The 18,067-nt window shown below is 41.8% G+C and overlaps 1 protein-coding gene across 1 annotated transcript in view; it reads left to right on the top strand.

The window, feature by feature from the left end:
• The first annotated feature begins 63 nt into the window (after nucleotides 1–63).
• LOC308298440 (uncharacterized protein) overlaps nucleotides 64–18,067 on the top strand; it is a 46,619-nt gene continuing 28,615 nt past the window's right edge. Inside the window, exons 1-16 of the mRNA XM_080742036.1 lie at nucleotides 64–355; nucleotides 3,278–3,378; nucleotides 4,306–4,375; nucleotides 5,753–5,883; nucleotides 6,474–6,562; nucleotides 7,398–7,497; nucleotides 7,608–7,651; nucleotides 7,818–7,895; nucleotides 8,486–8,682; nucleotides 12,705–12,769; nucleotides 13,563–13,669; nucleotides 13,756–13,858; nucleotides 16,882–16,981; nucleotides 17,095–17,134; nucleotides 17,421–17,472; nucleotides 17,653–17,761. Coding sequence (XP_080598162.1) covers nucleotides 163–355; nucleotides 3,278–3,378; nucleotides 4,306–4,375; nucleotides 5,753–5,883; nucleotides 6,474–6,562; nucleotides 7,398–7,497; nucleotides 7,608–7,651; nucleotides 7,818–7,895; nucleotides 8,486–8,682; nucleotides 12,705–12,769; nucleotides 13,563–13,669; nucleotides 13,756–13,858; nucleotides 16,882–16,981; nucleotides 17,095–17,134; nucleotides 17,421–17,472; nucleotides 17,653–17,761 — 1,579 coding nt within the window. The 5' untranslated portion in view covers nucleotides 64–162. The remainder of the gene's footprint in view (nucleotides 356–3,277; nucleotides 3,379–4,305; nucleotides 4,376–5,752; nucleotides 5,884–6,473; nucleotides 6,563–7,397; nucleotides 7,498–7,607; nucleotides 7,652–7,817; nucleotides 7,896–8,485; nucleotides 8,683–12,704; nucleotides 12,770–13,562; nucleotides 13,670–13,755; nucleotides 13,859–16,881; nucleotides 16,982–17,094; nucleotides 17,135–17,420; nucleotides 17,473–17,652; nucleotides 17,762–18,067) is intronic.

The raw sequence follows: 18,067 nt of genomic DNA, 5'->3' as shown, positions 1-18,067 counted from the left end.
TGGATTGGACTGCGTGTTTCCAGCCGGATTGTTTTGGTCGGCGGACACTGGATACCTTGATTAGAAACCACTGGTGCCTGGTGGAGACGAGAAGAGGTTTTGTCGTCGTTTTGTTCATTTTTAAAGCCTTAAAATAAATACACACATATCTTTTTTTTTATAATGTCTAATCTTTCGCACGCGTTATTACGCACGTCTCGTGCGTGTCGTCGTAGCTCGGGCTTGTTGTGTCTGTCCTCCTCCAAGTCGTGGAGTAGCAGAGAGAACTGTCATTATTACTGTTCCTCCTCCAGTAAACAGCAGAATGTGAGGATTGGATGTGCCTCTGGCTTCTGGGGAGACACAGCTGCTTCAGGTAGGCATGATACAACTGATACAAGAAGCTTAGTCTTTTCTAGGATCTCCTTTTTGTTAGACATTGTACCAGTGAACTTTACGTACCCTTTTCTATGCAAACTTCTAATAAAGTCTTCAATCAATCAATCAATCAATCAATCAATCAAAAGAGTGGGCACTATGAGGAAGAGTGGGCACCTCAATGTAAAATGAGCCATTCTATCCAAAATGTTAAACAATATACTGTATATGTATAAAATTGTGTTGCGGATTAAACCTTTTAATAGATTTCATGAACAGTTTAATATACTTTTTGACAGAAACTATCATCAGTATTGGACTTATTTCAATGTGTATTTTTTGACATTTAACCATTTAAATAGTCAATATATGATCTTTCACTTATATTTAGGCTGCTCTTTTCCCCCCTCTACATCAAAAACCTCTTTGCCAAATGCCAAAAAATAGCAGATTTTGAGCTTGTACACCTGCTATTTTTCGTCTAAAGTTGACTTCAGATTAGGGAATGGGGTTCAAGTGGTTAATATGTCAAAACAAATATCCTATCACACAAAGATTTGGCATGTCGCCTATAGTAACTCTGAGGACCCCTAGGGGTCCCAGACCCCGTGTTGAAGACCCCTGGTCTAAAGTAATGTAAAGTACTGTAGGCCTTGACAGTAATTTGGTGGAAAAGGGGCCAGAGTGTCACAGGGGAGTCTGGGACATTGTGACTGTGTTGCATTGTGGTTCTTTTGATGAAGCATCTCCCTGTGGGGTTCTGTGCTGCTCTCAGGATAGTTTCTGGTTACACACACACTCACACAGTGGGCAGGGCTGTGTTCAAGTAGGCAACTAACCAGAACGCTTGCCCAAACACACACTCAGACCTCTCCAACGAGCAACAATAGAAATACAATAAAATTGTTAATCGCAATTATTTGAGTGAAAATTGTCAAGTAAAATGTCGTAATCGTGACTCACACACACACTCCATTTAGTCAATCTACCACAGTAAAATCAGTGTTCATTTAAAGGGATATTACACTTTCAAAAAACTTTTGGTCATTGTATGGTCTAATCAGGCTTGTATGAACACCGTGAACAGTTTTTAATTTGCTTCATTCAGTATTTAGATATTTGATGTAAATGTTACCAGCTCCAACACGCCCAGGCCCTCTCCACATACACACCCATTGTAACTTCAAACTTCATTTTAACCATGATAGATTCATCAAAAACACCCATTATTTTTTCTGGTGACTCACAATACCCTCCTAATACGTGAGCAGTGTTTTTTCAATAACCTTTTTCTTTTATTTTTAATAATTCTTTGGGAAAATGGAAAACATTAAATACAATAATATTTTATTGAAAATAAATGAAAAAAGTTATTGAAAAAACACGGTCTGCTCACGTATTAGGAGGGTATTGTGAGTCACCAGAAAAAATAATGGGTGTTTTTGATGAATCTATCATGGTTAAAATGAAGTTTGAAGTTACAATGGGTGTGTATGTGGAGAGGGCCTGGGCGTGTTGGAGCTGGTAACATTTACATCAAATATCTAAATACTGAATGAAGCAAATTAAAAACTGTTCAGGGTGTTCATACAAGCCTGATTAGACCATACAATGACCAAAAGTTTTTTGAAAGTGTAATATCCCTTTAACTAAATTCTCACTCATTAACTCTCTTTGCTGCATTCCAAATGGCTTTTATAGTCACAATTCTGTTTACATTACTCAGATCACGACCTTTAACAGATCAACATGTTTAATATGCCTTGACCTTGTCTAATCTACGCTGTAACTTGATCACTCACTCAGTCAGTTAAAAAATGACTATAACTATAGCTCATCGATTAACGACTTACACCAGGGGTCTTCAACAGGGGGTCCAGGACCCCTCAGGAGTCCTCAGAGTTACTACAGGGGGTCTGCCAAATTTCTGTGTGCTAGGAGATATATTTTTACATTATACACTTGAACACCAGCATCCCTATTTTGAGGAGAACATTAGCAGAAATTAGCAGATCTACAAGCTCCCAACGCCTCTTGCTGCGAGGCGTTGTGAGACTTGTAAATCGGCTATTTTCTGCTAAAGATTTGGTGTAGGGTGAAAAAAGAGCAGACCAAGTACAAGCTTTCTAATTATTGAGGCTTTAAGTGGTTAATTGTCTGAAAATACATAACACAAATCCAACACAATGCTATACAGTACATTTACAGTGCTGTCAAACGAGTCTATGAAGCCATGAAATCATACAGTTTTATACAACTACATTTTCAGGCTGTTGTGCCATTCAAACCTAGTCCTATATTGCGCAAATAAGGCACCTCCCGGGGCCCACATGGGGCCCCTGGTGTGGCTATTCTAATAACAGACCCCTGAACAGTGTTACGTGTGTGTGTGATATCCAAGTTTTAATATAGGATATGTATTGGGGGGTCCCTGTGTCATCTCTCTCTCAGCTGAGGGGTCCTTGGTCTGAAAAACATTGAAGACCCCTGGCCTGCATGACTTAAACTATACTATATATAGAGTGCAAAGTGAGTTTAACATAGTTTAAGATCGTTTAATGCAGTCAGACTTTTCTCTTTGGATGTATGGGCTGTCAAGGCCAGAAAGTAGTTTTTTTGCACTGAGTAGGCGTTCTCGTATAACTTCCGGGTATGATGATGATGTCACGCGCATACCAGTTTTGGTTTAGGTTATAAATTACTTCACCACCAGGAATAGGTATGCTAGTTTTTGTGATTAACCTTTGTGTCAGTGTCGTGTCAGTCAGTGTGTCTGTAAATACATTGTTGGCTTCTATGTATGTTTGTACTTTGTATTCTAATCATTTCTCCTTTTCCTGTGTGTGTGTGTGTGTGTGTGTGTGTGTGTGTGTGTGTGTGTGTGTGTGTGTGTGTGCGTGTGCGTGCATGCGTTTTACAGTGCCTCAGTTAATCTACAGTGGGAAAATAGACTTCCTCGTATTTGACTACCTCAGCGAGATCACGATGTCTCTACTCACAGCTGCCAAGACCAAGATGCCTGTACGTTTATACAGCTGTGTGTGTGTGTGTGTGTGTGTGTGTGTGTGTGTGTGTGTGTGTGTGTGTGTGTGTGTGTGTGTGTGTGTGTGTGTGTGTGTGTGTGTGTGTGTGTGTGTGTTGTGTTGTGTTGTGTTGTGTTGTGTTGTGTTGTGGGTGTGTGTGTTAACCTGGCCAGCCAGCCTCATACTGTGCATTCACTCACTCGTTCCTTCCCACAATATAAGTCTGGACTTTGGGCTATAGGCAGCTTGAAAAATGGGCGGGAGTACTTGCCTTGACAGACAGACTCCTCTAACCAATCACCATAGCAAAACATCTCACAGCCAGTCGGAAGAACGGCAAACAAACACATATTTTTGGCCGATGAACTCTGCTAGCGCATATTCCAGTTCCTTTTTAATTGTTATAATTGATACCAACTCTGAAACAACTTCACTTATTGCTTGTTTTATTGTTTCAGCGTTAACTGTTACACTTGTTGCATCGAGGGCAGCCGTGTTGTTTTGAAAATGCTGCAGCAAGCATCTACGTCACCATCTACACATGGACCAATCAGGGGAAGCTTTTTACTTGTTGTGCGGACAGCAGTTGAAACGCAGTCACTGATTGGCCCAGATCAGAAAATGATCGGGGCCAACGTCTCATACTCTGTGCCTATCTGCTGAAGTCCAGACCTCATACTGTGGGAAGGAGGAATGAGTGAACGCAGTATGAGGGATGGCCCGCCAGGCGCTGTGTGTGTGTGTGTGTGTGTGTGTGTGTGTGTGTGTGTGTGTGTGTGTGTGTGTGTGTGTGTGTGTGTGTGTGTGTGTGTGTGTGTGTGTGTGTGTGTGTGTGTGTGTGTGTGTGTGTGTGTGTGTGTGTGTGTGTGTGTGTGTGTGTGTGTGTGTGTACTGGTTTGTAACTGGTCATTGTGTCTTTTTGCAGAATATGGGCTATGCCCCCGACTTTGTCCAGGTGGCGCTGGCTCCGTTCATTAACGACATCCACAAGAGAGGTGAGTGCGTTTCTCTGTGTAGCTATAGGAACATTAAAAAAAACACTTGGAAGAAACGTAATTTACTAACCATAATCAACATAATGTGCAGGGGCCATTATAGTGTATTACTATTTTAAACTTAAATTTGCTTCCTATGACCGGAAAGATATGGTGTTGTCATTGCAGTCATGGAATGTGTTCGACTGTATTATTCATGGGTTGCATTTGTAGTCCTAAACCGGCCATATTTAGGACCAACACAGGTGGTCAATTGTCTGATTGGCATAGAACCAATGTTCTACATTAATTAAAACACTTGTGTTGGACCTCAAAATGGCTGGTGTAGGACTACAAATGTAACCCATGAATTCCAACTACCAGCATGCTTTGTGCACAGCCTTTCCAAAAAGCTCCTCCCAGGGGTGTTTCTTACCAAAACATTTCACAGTTTCCTCCTCCTTAACCCTCCCTCCTCTGTCCTCTCTGTGTCTGTCTGCCCTGCTCTCTCCCTTACAGCAGAGATGCTAAGGCTACAATATAGTACTACTAAATTCAACATTCATCCAATACAACAATGTGTTGTATTGGATTGGATTGGATTGGAAAGTTGTCCTTTAACCACTTAATACATTTCTTACCTTCTTTTCTATCAGTCACACACCCTCGAATTCATGGAGACTTTTTATTTTTTGTTACATTCCTGATCCAATAATTTCATGACCGGGTCATGGGTCAATAGGAGACTCGTAAGCCTCTATCACACTACAATGTGAAGAGCTATCGCCTCACCACGGTGTAGTTTTCTAGCTGTCACCTATAAATGTATAACAAGCTCCTCACCTTGGACTATGATAGAGGCTTTAGACTCCGCCAGTCATCAAATGATTGGCTTAGGAATGCCACCAAAACAAAAAAATATCCATGGCTTCATTGGGTGTGTAATTGAAGATTGTTTTGGGGGATGAACTACTCCTTTAAGCCCTATTTTATACTGTCACCACTTTAACCATTATTTTATGCTTTAACTTTTACAAAAAAATAGCAGATCTACAAGCTTTCAGATCTGCTATTTTTGAATGAAATCGTGAAAATGTGTGCAAATCTTTGAATGTATATATTTTTTAAAGAAGACATTGCTCTGGGTCCCTGGAACAAAGTATTTTCAGATGGGGGTCCGCGGTCAAATACATATATTTCTAGGGGTTCTTGACATTAAACGGTTTGAGCACCACTGATCATAGAAACATAGGTTTTTTCAGAAAACCGTTAGGATTTAGAAGATTTTTTAGGTATTCTTCAGGCCTAAATGGGTATTAAAAAAAGCTGATTTGATCAGTACATACAGTACATAGTCATATAGAATTAGATTATATTGTGTGTGTCTCTGTCTCCCAGGTATTCGTGTGGTCAGCAATGCCGGGGGCGTGAACCCTCTGGCGTGCGCCGCCGCCATAGAAGAGGTCATCAAGAAGGCGGGGCTTGACCTCAAGGTCGCCGTGGTGACCGGCGACGACCTCATGCCCCACGTAAGGGACACATCACCGGCATCTTCATCATCATCATCATCCTCGTCACGTTGATGTTTTTGTTCCACAGTTTTGTCGGAGGAATATTGTTCAGAGTTCGTCGTAATAGTTCACAGCGGTTTCTTCTAATCGGTCGAGTGTACCTGTTCTGGTTCAAGCATTCAGTGAAAATAGCCAATTGGTGTAGAGGGGGAAAAAAGGGGCCTACTAGTCTAGAATGCTGGGGGACTGCGGTCAACTAAGTATAGTGTTGTAGTGGTTAATGTCTGGTTCTGTACTTCAAGCTACAGTACACAAGAGCCAAATTCCAATACTAAATTGTTTTATACAGACAGAGTCTCCTGGGTTTGAACTCTGTTAATAAACAAAGAGCTGTAACTTAGAGGTAGACATTTGAGTATTGGAATTTGGCAAAGGAATTGAACCACCAACCATGGCGTTGTGGTAGTACCTTGATCTGAGATCTAAAGGATTTCATAAGTGAATGATGATTTAGCTCTCTTCTCTTCTCTTCTCTTCTCTTCTCTTCTCTTCTCTTCTCTTCTCTTCTCTTCTCTTCTCTTCTCTTCTCTTCTCTTCTCTCCACACAGAAAGGCGGTCTGTCGGAAGTGAAGATGGCAGATGGAGGCAGTAGACAGCATCTTCCTAAAACCCTCCATAGTATGAATGCTTATCTGGGGTGAGCACAGACACAGCAACAAAACACACAAACGCCACAGGGTTAGGGCAGGTACTAGAATAGGTTTATGAAAAGATGAATGGCTGGAACCTTTTATAGAACACTGGAACAATACAATACAATGCTCCCCCCCTCTCTCTCTATCCTCAAAATAGCCTCCTACACAGTACCTGAGACGAATAACAGTATAAGTCCATTTTTGACTATATATTTTTGGATTTACCAGACTGTAAACCACAAACTAGTCATTTTTAATCTGTTAAATTGTTAATGCAATCCCCCCTCATTTTGTTTAATTGTCGGTTTTAATGTTATCTGCTCCCTTTGTCTGCTGAATATTGCTTGTACGGACTTATACTGTTGGTCCACAAACTGCTGTAGATATACAGTTTTTCCACTTTCCATAAGTATTATGTCTTATAATTCCTAATATGAGTTAAGTAAAAAAATCTAACTCAACAAAATGAGGGGGGAGTACATTAAGACTTTAAGAAATTAAAAACTTCTAGTTTGTGGTTTACAGTCTGGTAAATAAAAATCCAAAATCTTAAAATACGGACTTAAACTGTTATTCGTCTCGGGTATTTTGATCAAGCAGTTTTAAAGAGTTATTTTCCTCTATTCTCTCGAGAAAATGACAGACACTACTAATACTCCAAAATGTTCATACGTACAGTGCTCAAGTACTTCATTACTGTCCACCACTGATTATTAAGGCTTTGTTCCGGCTGTGGTCAAATCTTTAGGACTGACTGTCCACCCTGTTATCAGACCGGAGGTAACAATTTAATGACTACTTGTGTTCCACATATCATTGTTGTGTGTGTGCGTGCAGAGCGGTTCCTATCCAGCGCTGTTTGGACCAGGGTGCACACATCGTTGTGACGGGCCGCTGTGTGGACAGCGCTGTCGCCCTCGGACCCCTCATGCACACGGTAATGCTAATACTGGTGTGTGTGTGTGTTCGAGAGGGAGTTGGAAGTTTGCTTTGTATGTGTGAGTAAAGACAGAAAGTAAAACAGTGTTTCTTTTTTGTTTGTTCCAGTTTGGGTGGAAGATAGACGACTACGATCTACTGGCAGCTGGAAGGTACACACTCACAAAATATATATATATATATATATATATATATATATATATATATATATATATATATATATATTTTACTTTTGATCACTTTCTGTCTTTCCGTCTCTAATTTATTACCTTTTTCAGGCGATGACAAACTTGTTTTGTGTGTGTGTGTGTGTCTCAGTCTTGCAGGTCACCTGATAGAGTGTGGAGCTCAGAGTACTGGTGGAGTCTTCACTGACTGGCACAAAGTACCAGACTGGTGAGACTTAAAAAACATTTAATGCTTAAGAAATCAACAGATGTCCTTTTAACTGTTACTATATTTTATAGTAACGGTTGTCAATAATATTTGCATAAGCCACTGAACCATATCCTGTGCATAACTCTGCACTCTCTGCCATGCTTGATTTATCACGTGAAGTCATTTTTAATACATCCACTCATGTTAGATAAGGTCCATCCACATAAATCCTTGTATTGCTACTAACTCAAACTGTCTGCCTGGATATTAGTGACATTGGGGCAACAAGTAACACTGAAAACATACTTAATTAACATTTAAATACAAACTGTGTTGAACTTAAACTTTATAAATAGCTATCTAGTTCAAAGGGAGGCTTTGACAAAGGGTGTTTCCAACCAAAGGGACCTGTACACAGAGTTACCAGGAGAGGGCGCTCATGGCATACTTAAATCCACAATGAACTGCAGTCAATGAGGCATAGTATCACTTTTTGTAACTGTTTCCACCTCTCCTTTCTCTCTCTCTCTTGTCTCTGTCTCTGCCTCTCTCTCTCTCTCCCTCTCACTCTTTCTCTCTCTCTCTCTCTCTCTGTCTCTCTGTCTCAGGGATAACATGGGTTTTCCAGTAGTGGAGTGTTCCGCCGACGGATCGTTCGTTTTGTCCAAACCTCCAAAGACGGGCGGCCTGGTGAACTTTGGCACGGTCGCCGAGCAACTGGTGTACGAGATCGGCGACCCGCGGCGATACCAGCTCCCCGACGTCACGTGCGACTTCAGCCAGGTGCTCATCAAGGAGGTACCAGGTAAACCTGGAAACACGCACATAATACTGTAAACTCAAACATCCCCGATACACAAAAACTTTAAACCGTAGGACGACAATATTCATAAATGCCATTTCTACCTTTTTTTACCTTATTTGCTCGATTAACACCAGTCACCTTCAGACTGCCAACCGTTTCTTGAAAATACTTCAACAAGGGATGGGACGATATGAAAACTTCATGTCACGATTTACAATATCAACGCGATAATCAAAATACCAACATCCATTATCCTGGCACGGAACATTTGCCAAAAAATAGCAGATCTACAAGCTCACAAGTGACGTGTTGTGAGCTTGTAGATTGGCTATTTTTTAGCAATGAGATTTGGTAGAGAGTGAAAAAAGAGTAGGTTATTTCCAGGTCTGTTTTACCAGAGTTTAAATGTTACCACATAATGCAGCTTGGCAAATAAAAGGTGAATTGATCCCAGTGCATGACAGAGGATAATTTCACGATAAATCTAATCTCCACAATGTATTATTATTCACGATTATTGTGAGTTTTTTTTTATCACAATAAACGATAATAATTATTATCGTCCCATCCCTAACTTCAATGCTGACGCTCGGGTGGTAAAGTGCCTGCCCACCACAGTGGAGGCTGGTGGTTCGAATCCACCCCAGTGCATCCAGGGTGGATTGTAATCCAGGCGGGGAGGGTGATGATTCAATTGTCAATTGCACGCACTCCTTCGGGCTGGGGCGGGTAGTGTTGGACAGGAGGAGTAAGACGGACGCTCTACAATAAGGGGTGCCCAAAAGGTAGATCGTGATCTACCAGTAGATCACCAAGGGTTTGCAGGTAGACCACATGACATGCCTCTAAAAATATATAATTAAAATATAAAAAGAATATGTCAATATGACATCAAGAAGGGCCTGTCAGCGCCCTTCATGGCTTCTAAAGTAGGCAAACCTCCAATGCAATACTTTGTTCAAGAGTCAGTAGCATTACAAAGAACCCCAAAACCTACCACTTCCATACAGAATGGGATGAAGACATTTCCCCCAGTATTTCCCTGTTATTTCCCCCTTACAGTAAGTGTGTTTGTCTAAAATGTTACGCCAGTGCTGCTATTCCAAAGCCCCCCTCAGGCCCTCAGCAAAAACATTTTGGATGGGTAGATCATGTTGAGCTAGTCATTTTAAAAGTAGATCTCATGTCAAAAAAGTGTGGGCAACCCTGCATCCTCCTGGTGGGGGCTCCTCACTGGCAGGTGAGCCAGTAGGACACAACAGCAGTGACAACTACTAAATGTGTGTGGGGAGGAATGAATTGGCATAAGAAGTTGAAAAAGGGCAAAAAAAGAAAATACTTGAACGCTGAGGAATTACATGTCAAGTTTATTGTGGCAAAAATAATCGCGATAAACTATATTATTGTGATAAACAAAATATGCTTAAAACTTAAAATTACACTTTTGTTAACCATTGAACCCCCAGCATACCTATTTTAGGGGGAACATTTGCCAAATGTAACCAAACTTTTTGGCAAATTGATTTGTGTAGAGTACACCAAATGCTCTCTTTACAGGTCTTTGATTGGGTTGGATTGGGGGGTTGATCACCACTAGGGTCCAGGGACTACAGATGAAAATTAGCCTGTGGCTAACTCTGGCTCATTTACATTGAAGTGAAAACTGACATGTCCATTAATGAGTACTGTCCCTGTCAGTGTCAAATAAACAAACTTTCAACTTTCAGGTCTGATTTATCAAGTAGAGAAGGTTTAAAGTGTTACCGAATTTTCATAGTGTATGACAGAGGACAATTTCACAATGAATTTAAATCTCCACGATACGATTATTGTGAGCGTCATCACGATAAACAATAATAGCGATTATTGTCCCATCCCTACAAAGAGTTATTTGTGCGTTGGTGTCACACACACACACACACACACACACACACACACACACACACACACACACACACACACACACACCAGTGTTGATTTCGTCGACTAAAACAATGACGAAAAATGTGTGTCGACTGCGTTTTTTTCACTGACGAAAACTAAATGAAAACAAAATAAAAACTAAGCTGTGATGACAAAAACTAAGACTAAATATATTGACAATTTCGTCAACAAAATAAAAACTAGACTAAAACGTTAGGGAGGGACTAGTGGAGGACAAAGTAATTTTATGTTTGGTTGCTCTCAAGTGTTGCTTGCTGAAAATAGCCGTTCTACATTGTGAGCTTGTAGATCGGCTATTTTCAGCATGGAACAAAGTGAAAAATCAGTCATTACGATGCAATCAAGGCCTGCCAAAATACATTTTAGTTGACTAAATCAACTGTAGATTTAGTCAACTAAAATCTCTAGTTGATATTTAGTTGACTAAAATTAGACTAAAACTAAAACTTCTCAGGAGACTAAATTATGACTAAAACTAAATTAGATTTTATTCAAAAGACTAAACTAAATCAAAATTTGCTGTCAAAAACAACACTGACACACACACACACACACACTTGACTGGAGGTTCAGCTGAGGACGTGACCAGGAGTTGAACCATCAACCATTATCCCTTCCTCCAATAACGCTGTCTGTCCCACTCCCCCGTCTTATCTCAGCCCTAAATAAGATCCTCTATCAGCCCCCGCAGTTCCTTTCCCAACTATTTTCAAACTAAACACGGGGTTTGTCAACCCCTAGTGAACTCGTCTGGGAGCCTGGAGCACTGGTGCAGTGAACCTCTCAACTCTGAATGTCCCCAGATTCTATCTTGACTATAACAGAAGATGTTGGCGATGGTGTATTTTTCATCGTACACAATTATGTACTGTAACAAATCCCCCAACATATATACAATATATTATTGTCACTGTAGGGTGGACAGCTGGACACCTTGTACGCCCAAAACATTTCCTTTTTCATGACGATTTTAAAAACATAATAAAATGGTGAAAATGGACAATCTACAAGCTCACAACGCCTAAACATTGTTATCAGGTTTGTTATGAGGTTTCCACCCGACAGAGACAATATATTGTACAACATGTGTTGTTGTTTAAATAAATTAAGATGTATTGGAATTACTAGCTGAAATTATATTTGTTGTAATATTTTTTGAATTTTTTCTCTCTTTCTTTTAACTAATTTGGGTGCAACACAACATTTTAACTCAAAATTGTATTTCATCACTGTGCTACCAAACATCCCCAGTGTCTCAACAGATCTCTTTTTCTCTAGAGCAGTGGCGTCCGTTCAGAAAAAGCTAAGGTATGGCGCGCGTGCAAGACACCAGTCATGTTGCCATACCTTAGCAACAGGCATGATACATTTATTTTAAGAAGTACATTTATTTTTTTCCGTTTCTACGGTTTCTTGGGCAGCCTGGAACGGTTGTTCAAGTGCAGCTAAACTTGGCATGTTAGTAAACGTGCCACAATTAACAATAATGCATTGCACCTGTGCAGCTGACCTTCGGAACCTGGGAATATATCATTCTGTCAAGATGGGGAGAATACAAGTGTGGGGAAAACAATTATAATACCTTGTTAAAGTGACCATTTTGTTTAATTTAGCATTTGTAGTTATTTTACTGTAATTTAACAACCTAATAACCAGCACAGATAGACAAAGAGACATTCATGGATTTATAAAAGTAACTTTTATTTTCCCCCCTGGACCCAGGGTATGGCAGCTGCATACCCCTGCCATACCCAATTGACGCCCCTGCTCTAGAGCATGTGTGTGTTGTGTCCTCATGTTGACCGCTGCAGATTTCCGCGAGGTTCAAGTCATGGTCAACAGACCTCACAGTCAGTAACAACAAGAAGTTAGAAATAGAGACATGGATGACTGGAGGGTGTTTAATGGGGCAGAGAGAAAAGAGAGAGAGGGGGTAACCGACAAATCCCTCGTATGTTTAGTGTCTCCCAATTATACTAACTGTACACTCTTGAGGGAGTGAACCTAAGAAAGTGCACTGATAATGAGTGTGCGTGACGTGTATCTGTGTCTGTGTGTGTGCGTGCATTCATGTCCAGGCATCGATGGAGGTGCTGTCAGAGTGACCGGCGCTAAAGGCTCCGCTCCGTCTAATTACTATAAGGTAAATGTCCTTAAGAGGTGCACCAGTTCATCAAACTAATCATTTTCCATTATAGTACATTTTATTAATAAATAGATTTAAAAAAAATTAGGGATGGACAATATTGGCAATGAACCGATATCAAAATAATATATCGGTTTAAGTCGATATTATATTTTATAATAATTATGTTGGAGGAGAAAAAAAATCCTGAAAAAACCTTTTGTGGTGATGAAGGCTGCAGATTCTATCTGGGGACTTTTCCACCGGCAAAGAACAGGTTCCAATCCAGAACCAGTGCCGGTTCAACTTTCTTGGAACCTTGGTTCGTTCTTGCGAACCGGCTTGCGTTTCCACCAGATTGAACCATGGTTGAACCAGAGGAACCAAGGATTTTGTGGTTCCCGTTCGGAAAGCAACTTTTACGGTTGGGAACCAACTCGGTTCTCGGTGGAAAAGCACACCTCTGGTTCATCCCATAGGCGGGAGAAAGAACCAGAACCGGTTCTTTGCTGGTGGAAAAGGCCCTTTAGTGTGTTCTAGGGAAGCATTCAGAACAAATCAAAATGCTGCATTCAAGCTGTTTATGTGGGGATACGGGCCAACATTTCAATAACGGTACATCTCTACTTTTGGAATAAAGAGGCATTGCTTTTTCAGTGTTTATAGGCCTTTTTCAGAATGGACAACCTTATTATTCATTTTTTTTAAATAGAGAATGAGATCATATCGTCATCGGTTTATATCGGTTATCACCCCCATCCCTAGAGAAAAATACAGAAACTAGAACTCTCCCCTCTCCTGTCCTGCCCAGGTGTGTTCTACCTACATGGATGGGTTCAGGGCCACAGCAGTGTGTCCTGTGGGAGGGCCCAGGGCTTCAGACAAGGCCCGGCGAACTGCGGACAGCATCATCAAACGGTACGTGTGTTTACCTTTTTTATTTAAATGTTTTTATTAAGGATATTTTAATTTAATTAAAAACACATGCGTGTGTTTGTGTGTAGGACAAGACGTATGTTCAAGCAGTTGGGACTGGAGGACTTCAGCTCTGTCAACGTTCAAGTCCTGGGAGCAGAAGATACCTATGGACCCAATGCAAGCAACAAGGTAACACATGCACTCAGGGATCAAATGCAGGGATGAAATGAAATGAAAATGATTTTGAAATGACATGCCCAAAATAGGGACACGAGGTTGAAATTGTATGATAAATGCAGGACTCTTACATGTCGCCCGTGTCACAACCACCTGATAAGAATCAGCATGCATGCAGGCCGCGGCCAAGAAACTGACCGCTCATTAGATGCATTGTAAACGTGGTCTCAGCACTCACTGTAAAAATAAAACTTTGAGAAGCCATTTTCCTCCCAGTGTGGAGGAAAAGGGTTGGGGATGGACGTGTACTGTGATCTCTCACTCTTGAAATGCAGTATATACCGTGGTTTATGTTGTGTGTAAACAATTTTAGCGATTCTCAAAGCTGTTGTTCCCCAAACCCCACCTCCAGTCGCAGAGGGAGCACTCCCTACAATCACGGCACCAGAACCTGCTTGATCGCACAGCTGTATCCCCTCAAATCAAATGTATGCTCCGCCGTGCGAAGGTGTTGCGCGCAGAGATCAGCTCAGACCTCCAAGCTCACAACAGTCACATCCGTGCCGCGATATGAGCTTGTATGTCAGCTGTTCTCAGCACACAATACCGTTGTTAATATACTGTATGTCTCGCAAGGAGCGTCTCATCAGCCAACACACAGCGGAAGATTGAATGAACATAAACCAACGCTCCCCAAAACAACAGGTTTGAGGATCTGTTGGGAATTACATTATTATTATATGATTATACATCGGCACCTGTTGTAACCGAAATATCTGTCTATTACTAACACCTAATTTATTTGTGTTAAAAGGAAACAGCGCTAGTGTGGGCTTCTTTCACACGGTTTAAGTCCATGAGATTTTATTTAGCTTTAATCCATGAGGACCTGTGGGAAGAGACAGACAAAGGGGAGTACACAACACACAGCACACACAGGCCCTGAAGGCCGGGCCAAAGGGGCTGTGACGACTGTCACACCACAGCCCTTTAACCTGATCTAACACTTGACCCACTCCTGATAGCTGAGACGAGAAGGCTCGTTAAATCTGAACTCTCGATGGCTTCAGGCTGTCAACAACAACAACACAACTTCCTGTTTGTAACTGTTTCCTCCTTTCCCAGGGGAATGACACCAGGCACGTGCACACATAGACATCAAAGAGGGCTTGAACCCCTGCCCTTTTATCTGTCTGTAAAAAAGTGCCCTCTCCAGACCATAAATGCAGTTTTTACAATGGTGAAAGAAATGCAAATGCCCTCTTTCCATGCTCAGGGTTCCCACGGTCATGACATTCCTGGAAATATTTTGAAATTAGAAAAATATTTGGAAAATCTGGAAAAAATAGCTATGCATTGTCTTTGGTTATTGATTTTGTTAATACCTCTGAAATGACAAATTAAACATTGGCCAAATTGTCAAATATTAGAGGCAGAAATTTTGAAAATAGCCGATCTACATGCTCACAACGCCCGTTGTGAGCATGTAGATCTGCTATTTTCACGATAGAAACGTGTTATACAAAATTCCTCAACTCTTACTGCTCGTCAAGGTGCCGGGGCCCCAGTTAAAACATGATTATTTCGGGGGTCACAGCCTGAAAAGGTTGAGAACCACTGGCATACACTACCTGTCTTTGGACATTGCGCATAGGAGTAAGCGACTTGTTATTGAGCTAAATTATTGTTATATAGTCCTGGAAATTGGGTTAAATATTCTGGAAAGGTTTGAAAACGTTTTGGAAATTAATTGGTAAAAATGTGTGGGAACCCTGCATGCTATACCTGAAGGCAGGATTCAAGGGAATTATTGCCTTGTCCAAACTCTCCTGAACTTGAATGCAGCATCTTATGTTGAAAGAATTGCCCTCTCTGTGTAGAAATCCAGGCCGTACACCACATCTCCACTCCAGTATTGACTTGATTATGCATAGTTCAGTGTATATTTCCAGCCCCTGCCTCTTTAACATTCTCTGCATAGTCAAGAGGAACAGCTTTTTGTAAAGTTATAGTAGTAGCACGCTAGTCTATGACGAGACATGGCCATAAGATTTGGCATCCATGACAACTAATAGGATGCTTTTTACTTGTGTTGAGCTTGAAATGTTGGATGGATTTCCATCCATCCATCCCTCCATCCCTCCATGTTCCCAGGTCAGTCGAGGTCTAGTCTATCAGTGCCAGGGACAGAGTTAAGCTTATTTCACGCTTCCAACCTCCTGTGCCCTCTTGTGTCTCCATTTTGATTGTGTTCCAGCTTTTGCATGTGTGCGTGCGAGCGAGCGAACGAGCGAATGCATGCGTGCGTGCGTGCGTGTGTGTGTGAGTGAGTGAGTGTGTGTGAATGAACAGCAAGAGCCAAAACATTTTCAGGACCCTGACCACCTTCTTTAATCTCTCATTCATCATCATCTCTCTCCCTCTCTCGCTCTCTGTTTCTCAAGTAAATCTGTCCGTTGTTGAGGCTTTACTATGTATTGGTTGGTCAACATTTGTTCCTTCCCAGGCCGGTACGTGCTTCTCACAGCTATGAGGGCATAGAATAGGCGTTTTGGGGGACTTAAGCAGGGTAGGTTTCTACCGTTTTGCAAGCTAGCCTACAAGGTTTTAACCACTTTCAATTTGGTAAATGGCACATTTATATAGAGCTTTTATCCAAGGCGCTTTACAATGAATGTGCATTTACCCATTCACACACGCGTTCATACTCCGACTGCGGAAGAAACCATGCAAGGCACCAACCTGCTCATCAGGGGCAATTGGGGGTTTCCTTCCTTGTCTTGCTCAAGTACACTTCTTGGACACTAACTCTGGGGGAATGACTTCTCCACCTCCTGAGCCACTGCCGCCCCAACCTCACATACTTATTTTGGGCATGTCATTGTAGGTGAAAATTTTCCAAAATGTTTGTTAATGTCATTCATTATGACCATTACAATTCTCTTCTCTTCTCTTCTCTTCTCTTCTCTTCTCTTCTCTTCTCTTCTCTTCTCTTCTCTTCTCTTCTCTTCTCTTCCTCTCCTGTCCTCCATCAGGGTAGCAGAGAGGCCGTCATATGGATGTCTGTTCACCATAAACAGAAGAAAGCGCTCGAGTTCTTCGCCAGAGAGATCGCTCCAGCAGGCACTGGCATGGGTGGGGTTTACAGCACACGCACGCACGCACGCACGCACGCACGCACACACACACACACACACACACCTACCATGAATTGTGTTTTGACTGTATCTTGTTTTTCATCTCTCTAGCTCCTGGACTCACAGGAATAGTCGGTGGACGGCCCAGAGTGTAGGCCACACACACACACACACACACACACACACACACACACACACACAATTGTATATCGGGTGGAAACCTCAACTGTTACTTTTCAGCATTCAAATCCCAAAATATCAAATATAGCGGCTCTACAAGCTCGAAACAGATCGCTTGGCGCCGCGCTTTCGAGCTTGTAGATTTGCTACTTGTGATGCCTTTATGCCTTTATGTGATGCTGTAGCATGAACAAGTAGGGTGTTAATATACAACAAAACTGAAAAAAGACAGCAATCATATATTTATGTTCCTCCAGGTCTCCGGTGCTGAAACCATTTTTCTTTCTTCACCCCAAATCTCAACTCAAGGTAAAAAAAATACCTCCCACATAAGACACACATACTGCACATCTCTCTCTCTCTCTCTCTCTCGTTCTCGTTAGTCATCTGAAATGTTTTAATCTAGTCATAGTCGACTAGATCTACAGTTTATTTCTATTGGTTGATTTATGCCAAAACCTTGAGAGTGGTGTGATGACATCACGGCAGGTGGACGTGCACATTGGTGGAGAGCTGGTAGAGACCTTCTCTGAGCTGGAGAGAGACGCTCCTGAGCTGGATGCTCCTCCCACCTCGTCAGAGGAATCACCTGATAAAGGTACACACACACACACACACACACACACACACACACACACACACACACACACACACACACACACACACCATCATCATCGGCGGTCACTCGTAGTCGAGTATGACTGTCCTCCCTCTTGGTCCTTCAGGTGGGCATAGAGGCCGATTCTGGACCCGATTATTCTGGTGCAATGTGGACATTGGAATGTAGTGGTGGTGGGTTTGGGTTGGGCCTGTTTGGTGGTTGCTCTCTCTTTTCTGAGCCCCCGCTTGTCTTGTGCAGCATGGCAGAGGTCATCATTGTACAGTGCAGCACCCTCACGGACAA

The sequence above is a fragment of the Nannobrachium achirus genome (assembly GCF_963921795.1).
Source record: "Nannobrachium achirus genome assembly, chromosome: 14".
Classification (NCBI taxonomy): Eukaryota; Metazoa; Chordata; class Actinopteri; order Myctophiformes; family Myctophidae; genus Nannobrachium; species Nannobrachium achirus.
Note: the sequence above shows the minus strand (reverse complement) of the source record. Positions and strands in the feature narration are given on the sequence as shown.